Consider the following 9,087-nt stretch of genomic DNA (forward strand, 5'->3'; position numbering starts at 1 on the left):
AATAAATAAATAAAATCTTAAAAAAAAAAAAGGTAAATGTAACTTGCATTATTTCCCATTTATTTAAATTTTATATAAATTGTGTCATACTGAACAATGCCTTCTGTAATATCCTTTTAGACTTAGTATTTATGCTCTTGAGATATCCATGACAAACATATGGTTCTAATTTACTTACTTCCACTACAGCAGAGTGATGTACACAGATTTCTGCAACTTTTAACTAGGTTTCAATTAACTTTCTATTATACCTTGTCCACATATTCATTGATCACTAGGGCAGTGGTATTCAAACCAGAGTGGGCATTCCCCTACTTTGCACATCAGCAATAAATATAAAGGAATTAACCTCTAGATCGTGAATTTCTATACAAAATCTTTCATAGATTTTCTATGTTCAGTTTCTCTTTTCAAAAAGTCCTCTCCCCCACTCTTCAGAAGAAAGGCCTACTCTTCATAAACCAAGATTTTTACTGTGGTGCATTCCACTCAGGCATAAAAATTTCCAGGGCATCCAAAAAGGAAAAAAAAAAAAGAAACACATGAACTACTGGCTTAGCAAAGCCTCCTCTAGGTTAGTCAAAGCATCCTTTAACTCTTTATAGGGCTTCCTTTATCCAACATATTTTATCAAGTAAGGGCATATTGAGTATTAACAAAGAATATTTAACAAAAAAAATGGCAGGTTCGTGTTTTTTAAACATAGGTGGTCTTTTTCAGCTATTCTTAATATTCATCCATAGTATATGTCACCTATTAAAAAGGAAATTCAGGGCCCTCCCTGGTGGCGCAACGGGTTAGGATGCAGCATTGCAAGCGAGGCACACCCTTTTCAGTGCAAGTTTGATCACCAGCCATGGAGTGATTCACACGGCATGGAAGGCCTCTCCTGATCCACCTGCTGCTCCCCTCAGCAGTGTATTTCGTCACTCTGCCTGTTCTGCTCCCCACTCTGTCTCTGGTGAATCCTTTCACTGGCCTTGCACCTCTGGCCTGTACCCCAGTTCTGTATGTCTAAATAAATAAATAAATCTTCAGGAAAAAAAAAGAAAATTCAAACAGTTAATAAAAAGCCCAGGTTAGACATTAATTAGTTGAAATGTAACAGAAAATTATAGAATGATATCCTTTTAAAAGCAATTCCTATGCCCATAGGTTCTTAAAAACTATATTGGTCTTGGCAGGAACAAAAATAATCACCTATTTTCAAGCCTAAAAATATCAAAGAGACTGGGAATTTACAAATTTATAGATTTTTCTTGTGGTGGGCAAGCATCAGCTATCAGCAGTATATTCCAGAGACCTCAAAACAAAGAGTCTGTCTGAGTCTGCAGAAAGGGTGGAAAATCAGTGTGGTCTTTATGGTGACAAACATTATGAATAGTAAAACACCATATAATGTCAACTAGAGTTTTGCTGCCTGAAAGAAAGGACCCTCAGTAAATCAAAGCACTGGCTTTTGGATATTTTAAACACAAAAGCTTGAGTAGTATACTGAAATACAGGTGGTAGTATAGGGAAGGCACTACTCCTGGGATGAAGGAGGAAACAGAGAGTGAGATGTTTCTTATCGCTTTGGTGGCAAAAAGAAGGAAGCAGTTGAAAATAAGTACCCATTAAAATTATATAACAGGAAAAAAAATTTAAAAGACAAGAGCCCCCCCCCCCGCATTGCTATTAATTAACAAGAAACTGCACTTCACTACATGAACAGAAGGAACATTTCACAAAAACAAAAAATCCTGTAAAAATAAATAAGAACTATAAAAATTAAAAAGAACCCAGTATCTGTAAAAGTCACTATGAAAAAAGAAAAACATAAAATGAAAGCCAAAACTTTCCAACAGTAAAAAATACAAGAATCCACCCACAAGCAAGAAAATTATAACAAAATATTGCAATTAATATAAAGCAAACACATTAAAAAGCTGAAATAATATTAAAAATCACAAATTCAAAAGCACAGGATACAAACAAAAGAAGATGTGACATATAAACTGATCAAACTCAAGGAAACAATAAATTTGTCTCAGATTTATAACAACTAAATTTTTTATTATTTATTTATATATATTTTACATAATTTTTCTTTTACCATGTTTACTTTCTTTTCTCAGGCTTAGTCCCCATAGAATTTCCATCACCAATTTACCCAGGCACCATCACCATAGTCCCTTGCGCTTTTCTCACCCTCATTTTGATCCTTCTGTTCCCCTCTCCCTAAAGAATGTCTCTGATTTATAGTTGCCTGTTTATTTTTGGTTTGGTTTGTTGTGTTTATGTTTATGGAAAATGACTAAATTATAAGACAGAGATATGACCAAAAATTATGTGACAACTAAGAGACACAAAGAATAGAAAAACAAAGTACAGATAGTATAAACACAAATGAAATAAAGGTAAGCAGAATTATTGGCAAGGATACTGAGAATACTTTAAAAAAGAAAAGTAGAAGAATGAAATTGGCCAAATTTTATCCCAGTAAAACAAGGAAATATAAAACAATACAAAATGTCAAAACTAGGCCCTCCCTGGTGGCGCAGCGGGTTAAAGCACTGCACTGAGAAACTAAAGCCACTTCCTCATGAGTTCGATCCCCGCCTGCCCTGGAGGTGACCACATGGCGTGGCAGACCTCTCCTGACCCGCCCGCTGCTCCCCTCAGCAGTGTACTTCGTTGATCTGCCTATTCTGCTCCCCACTCTGTCTCTGGTGAATCCTCTCACCCTCCGCATCTCTGGCCTGTACCCCAGTTCTGTATGAATAAATAAATAAAAATCTTTAAAATTAAAAAAAAAAATGTCAAAACTAGAACCAAATATATCAATCCATGTGATTAAGATATTATTCATATGGATATTTTTGTTACAAATAAAACATGTTTAATATAACAGAGTACAATGCCTACAAGGCTAATCTCCCAGAAAACAACTATAAAGTCAAGAAAAAATACAAAAAATAATTATTGGACAGCACTGAAGAGTAAAAAAGTAGTAAACTTATGGTTGGAAATTGCTTTAATTAATTTTTCTGTTACTAAAGTACAACCATGCCCCATCTGCCAGTGTTTTGACAGAAAAGGTCTACCCTCAGGTGTAGTCACTGCAAAGTTACTACACCAAAGTTAGTCATGAAGTGCTTTGCCTGTTTTCTTTTACATATTTTATGACTTCAAGTCTTACATCCATATCTTTTGTCAATTTTGAGTTGATTTTTGTGGGTGATGTGATAGAGTGGTCTAGTTTCATTCTTCTGTACACAGCAGCCCAGTCTTCCCAACACCATTTATTAAAGAGACACTCCATGATCCAGTGTATAGTCTTTGCACCTTTGTCATAAATTCGGTGTCCATATCAGTATGGATAAGTATAGGTTAAATTCTTTTTCTCAGTTCTATTCCACTGGCCTGTCTGTATATCTGTTTCTATTCCTGTAACATGCTGTTTTAATTATTACTATTTTATAGAATAGTTTGAAGGCTGGATGTGTAGTGCTACAATTATTCTTCTTTTTTGTTAGGATAGCTAGGATTGTACTAAATCTCTAAATTGGATGGCCATTTTATAATATTAATTCTCCAAATCCATGAGCAGGAATATCTTTCCATTTCTTTGCATCTTCAACTATTTCTTTTAATAATATCTTATGGTTTTCCTTCTATAGGTCTTTTACTTCCTTGTTATGTTTATTCCTAAGTATTTAACTGGGGGAGGAGAAGCTGTGAGTATAAATAGGGTGGGTTTTTTTTTTTTTTGAGATCTATTTATGTGTACAGAACTGGGGTACAGGCTAGAGGTGCAGGGGCAGTGAGAGGCTTCACCAGAGACAGAGTGGGGAGCAGAACAGGCATATGGACGTAGTACATTGCTGAGGGGAGCAGCAGGCGAGAACAGGAGAGGTCTGCTGTGCCATGTAGATCACCTCCTGGGCCAGACAGAAGCTGAAGCAGCTGAGGCTAGCTTATAGTGCTGTATCCTAACCCATTTTGCCACCAGGGAGGGCCAGTAGGGTGGTTTTCTTAATTCCTTCCACTTCTAGCTCATTGTTAACATATGAAGGCAACAAATTTTTTGTGTACTGATTTAGCAAGCTGCCACCGTGCTGAACTAGTTTATTGTTTTAATTAGCTGTGGTGTGGATTTTTTACGGTTCCCTATGAATATTATCATGTCATCTGCAAACAGTGATTGCTTACTTATTCCTTTCCAGTTTTCCTTCTATAGCTTTTTTCTTGCCTACTCAGGTAGGGCTTCCAATACTATGTTGAATAGTAGCAGTGAAAGTGGACATCTTTGTCTTATACTGGATGTTAGTGGAAAGGCTTTCAGTTTTTCTCCCCAAGAATGATCTTAACTGTGGGTTTGTCATATATGGCTTTTATTATGTTAAGGCATGATCCACTTACCACCAGTATTTTGAGGGTATTCATCATAAATGTATGTTGAATCTTATCAGCTTTCTTGGCATTAATTGATATAAGGTTTTTATCCTTTTTTTTTTTTTTTTTTTTTTTTTGCTAATGTGGTGAACTGCATGGATTTTTTTATGTTGAACCACTCTTTTGCTTCTCTAGTATAAACTCCCCCAGTAAACAAAAATCCAGAACAGATGACTCCACAAAGGAGTTTTTATCATTGTGTCCATTTCCTTGCTTGTGATTAGTTTGTCCAGGTTGTCTATTTCTTCCCTATTTAGTCCTGGATAATTTTATATCTCTAAGAATTTGTCAATCTAATCTAGGTTGTTGAACAGGTTTGCATGAAAATGTTCATGGCAATCTCTTATTGTCCTCTGGGTTTCTGCAATGTCGTAGCTTCCTTCATTTTTTATCCATTTGAGTTTTCTCCCTTTTTTTCTTGGTAAGCTTAGCTTGAAGTCCATCTATTTTATTTTTTCAATCAGCTTTTGGTTTCATTGATCTTTGGAGTGTCTTTTTGATTTCTATTTCATTCATTTCTGCTCTTTTAAGATTTCCTTTTCACTTGCTTTCAGGTTTTTTAACTAGTCTTTTTCTAGTTTATGGTAAAAAGGTGATTCTCAAAAAAAGAGAATAGAACAGGGTGGTTTCCTATCTTTTAAAATGACTATTAGACTCAGGACAGACCATAGGTGATATAGCACAGGGCAGCTGAAATTCTGCTCAAAACCCAAAGGTTTTCTAGCCTGATGAACCTTAATAGAGTCTGGGGCAACCACAGGTGCTGAATGTATAGGCTTAATCTCAAAAAGGTTGAGATGGAGGAGAGAAACGAAGCTGTGTTCAAGTCTCTTGAAGCCCTTGAAACAATGCACTGCTTGGCTGCAAGCACCACAGCCAAGAAAAAAGAACTGAACTATACAAAGTACAGTTTGCAATTTGTGCCCAACTAAATTGACTGCCTATAATTAAAGACAAAAGCAGGGCTCTCCCTGGTGGTGCAAGGGGCAGCACTATGAGGCTATCCGCAGCCACTACAGCATGAGTTGGATGCCCGGCCAGGGAGCTGACCCACATGCAGACAGCTCCTGTGTTGGCCACTGCTCCCCTTATCAGTGTATTTCAGTCAATCTGCCTGTTCTGCTCCCTGTTATGTCTCTGGTGGGTCCTCTCACCCCCATTCTCTGGCCTGTACCCCAGTTCTTGTGTGCATAAATAAAGAAATCTTAAAAAAAAAAAAAAAGCAGGCTGCCCACTTCAAGGTGTTGATGTAGCAATATTGAGAATTCAACTCCTCCCACAGAGACATAGAATTTATGGCTAGAAGTGAAATCATTCTCTCAGAAAGAAATCTAGAACCTAGCTGAGCCACACTGGGTGACTGGAAAACATGCACACACACACACACACACACATTGAAAAGGGTAGGAAAAGCTGACATATAATGGCACCACAAATCCACCCACCAAAATAGGAGGGAACCCACCACTCCCAACTTCTTTTTGAAGATCTGACACCAGTCTAGCACTGGAACTTGTAAAACACCTCAGACATTGGGCCTCAAAACATCTAGCCTTGAAGGTCAAATGAAGGGTCTGTGAATCCAAAAGACAATAGCCAATTAAGAAATAGTTTTAAAAAAGACTTCATGGATTCAGCATAGCTAACCTCCTGGAGCCTAGCAGAGCCAACAGAACCAGCCTTTTCCTGAAAGTGGGCTATTTGCTTCTCTTAATGCTATAGCCCACTTCTGGTCTGCAGCCCAGAGGTTGCCCAGTGGCTGTCAGCTGCATAACTAGCTCTGGGGCCAGCAAGGCCTGTGCTCACAGGTTCAACAGGATAATATAAAAAAATAAACAATGTTCAAATGGCTTCACCCCACAGCTCAGGGCAGAGGAAGCAAGCAGAAACAGCCATCTTTCATAGGAATGGGATCTATTTTCATACTTTAAAAATTACCTACGGGTTGGGCCCTCCCTGGTAGTGCAGCAGGTTAAAGCAAAGCACTAAGAAGCTAAAGCCACTTCAGCATGAGCTCGATATGCTGCTCGGGAGATGACCCACATGGCACAGCAGACCTCTCCTGATCCACTTGCTGCTCCTCTCAGCAGTGTACTTTGTCAGTCAGCCTGTTCTGCTCCCCACTCTGTCTTTGGTGAATCCTCTCACTGCCCCTGCACCTCTGGCCTGTACCCCAGTTCTGTATGAACAAATAAATCTTTAGGAAAAAAAAAAACTACCTAAGGGTTAAGCTTCCAATTAGCCCACATCTAGGAGCTGAGTTCCTCTCCCTGAGACATTAATAGATCTTGGAATACCTTCAACTACTGGAAACAACTAAAGGCAAATAAAGTTGTTTGCATAGTCACAAAGTTTGAAATCACCAAGAACTAAGGCAGAATAGCCATAAGGTTCATCTCCAAAGCAAGACTATTCACTCAAAACTGGAAGAGATAGCCTAATGCACAGAAAATAACATAGAGAATCGAGAAAAATAGGAATTTGTTCTAAACAACAGTAATCAAAATTAAAACATCAGAAAAAAACAATAAAAAATGGATATAAAAAGATGCACAGATAGATATAGAAAGATCAAAGAACAATGCATGAACATGGGAATTTCATTTAAAAACAATAGAAAATGTAAGCATAATCAGAAACCATAGAACTGAAAATTATAAAACTGAACGGGAAAATTCAGCAAGGGGGTTATATAGAAAATTAAATAAAGCAGAAGAAAAAAGTTCAGCAAACTCAGAAGATAAGAAAGTGTATGAAATCATAATGATGAATAAATATTATTATACACATGTCTAAACCCAGCGAATACACAACATCATGTGTCAATTTAGATTTATGCTTGGCAAAACAGTATCATTCTGGTAAGTGATTCTGTGCGAGGGAAGGGAATTTATGAGAAATCATTGAATCTTCTTATCAATTTTATTGTAAAAATGAAACTGCTCTAAAATGACATTTTTTAAATTTAAAAAAAAACTGAATTTCCATTAAGTTTCTCTAAAATAATGACAATAAAGTAGATCCCAGAAGGCAGCAGAGGGAAACATGGTTAGGTGAGAAACTTACTCTGGGTTTTGCAATCTCCTTGATCCTCTTGATTTCCTCATCTGACAAGACATCATAGTACCTGACAATGTGTGGGGTATCCCATTCGTCCTCCTCTTTGAAAGGGGCAATGAGTAGCTGTGGTGTCTTATTGCCATGGTGGTATCTACAAAAAAGCCTCTTCCGCTTCTGTGGTATCTGGGGAGCAGAAAGGAACAAGCCTTAATCAAATACTGGGTGCAGACATTGGCCTCAATTTTTAAACCCACTTAACTTCTCCCCTCAGAAAGAATACAAACTGCCATGTCCTGGTCAACAAAAGCAACAACACACAAATGATTCAATGTCTTCTGCTCTCTCAGAAACATCTCCTCATGCAAAGCCCTAAAGAGAAGTCACCCTTGCACTGTGACATGCATCACAGTGATAATTCATCTTACATGGGCCTTTTCCTTCCATCCATCTTTCTATAATGTCCAGGAGTGATTGGATCACTCCTAATTGAACAATTAAGCAGTTGCTGTTCTCTGTAGCCTTCCTACTTATAATGTACCACTAGCATTGGCTGGGAGATTGTTAGAATCTTGGGCTGTACCCCAGTGAATCAGAATCTATATTTTATCACCCCCCAGATGATTCCTATGCATGTCAAAGTTTGAGAAGCATTGCTGAAGAAAGGGAAGCCCAAGGTCTATATCATGAATCACCTAGTCCTCCAGGATATAAGCCTGAATATATTAAAATCTGATACACAGTAGCTTCTGTCATCAAATTTCAGATTTCACTAACATAAAAAAGTGCTTGCTGTTCTCAAAACACAGTATAATTTTTCTTACTATACATTTTGCATTCTGTGAAGACTCAATCTTAGGCTTTTTTTTTTTTTAAGATTTATTTATTTAGCATTGAGAACTGGGGTATAGGCCAGAGGTGCAGGGCAGGTGCAGGGGTGAGAGGATTCACCGGAGTCAAGAATGTCGAGCAGAACAGGCAGACTGACAAAGTACACTGCCACGGGAAGTATTGGGCAAGAGGAGAGATCTGAGTGTCATGTGGAGCACCTCTCTAGCCAGGGATGGAACACACACTGAAGTATCTGCAGCTAGCTTTGCAGTGTTGCACTTTAACCTGCTGCACCACCATGGAGGGCCCCTAAAGTTTTTCTTAATATACAGTCACATGGTAGTCTAGGCCAAGAATTCTTGGAAGAAAATTCCAAAATTAGAATTCCTAAATTAGAATTTACAACATCTTCATGTTACCACCAAACTGTTAAATTCTGACATGTTTTTAATTTTCCTCTTAGGCTACATTCTTCTAGTGCAGGATAGGGTCATATATTCATCTTATACATGTGCCACTATTACTGATACAAAAACATAGTGGGTGCAAAACATTAATGCTACCTATGCCAAAATACAGGCAAAAAGTATTTTTCCAAAGACAGTAACAAACTTTTTTAAGTTTCATAAAGTAGTTCACAAAAAAAGATTTAAAGAACTGAAAAATGGCTTAATTCTTTTCCATAGAAACATAATACATAATTGCTAAGTAAATAATATAGTTATGTTTAGTCATCCATATATATATATATATATATATATA

The 9,087-nt window shown here is 37.4% G+C and overlaps 1 protein-coding gene across 1 annotated transcript in view; it reads right to left on the minus strand.

Moving 5' to 3' along the window:
• Window positions 1–9,087, minus strand: part of LOC101633572 (prolyl 4-hydroxylase subunit alpha-2) — a 46,681-nt gene that overhangs the window by 16,556 nt on the left and 21,038 nt on the right. The window contains exon 5 of the mRNA XM_012727745.1: window positions 7,504–7,680. Coding sequence (XP_012583199.1) covers window positions 7,504–7,680 — 177 coding nt within the window. The remainder of the gene's footprint in view (window positions 1–7,503; window positions 7,681–9,087) is intronic.

The sequence above is a fragment of the Condylura cristata genome, unplaced genomic scaffold (genome assembly GCF_000260355.1).
Source record: "Condylura cristata isolate star-nosed mole 26May11 unplaced genomic scaffold, ConCri1.0 scaffold00021, whole genome shotgun sequence".
NCBI lineage: Eukaryota > Metazoa > Chordata > Mammalia > Eulipotyphla > Talpidae > Condylura > Condylura cristata.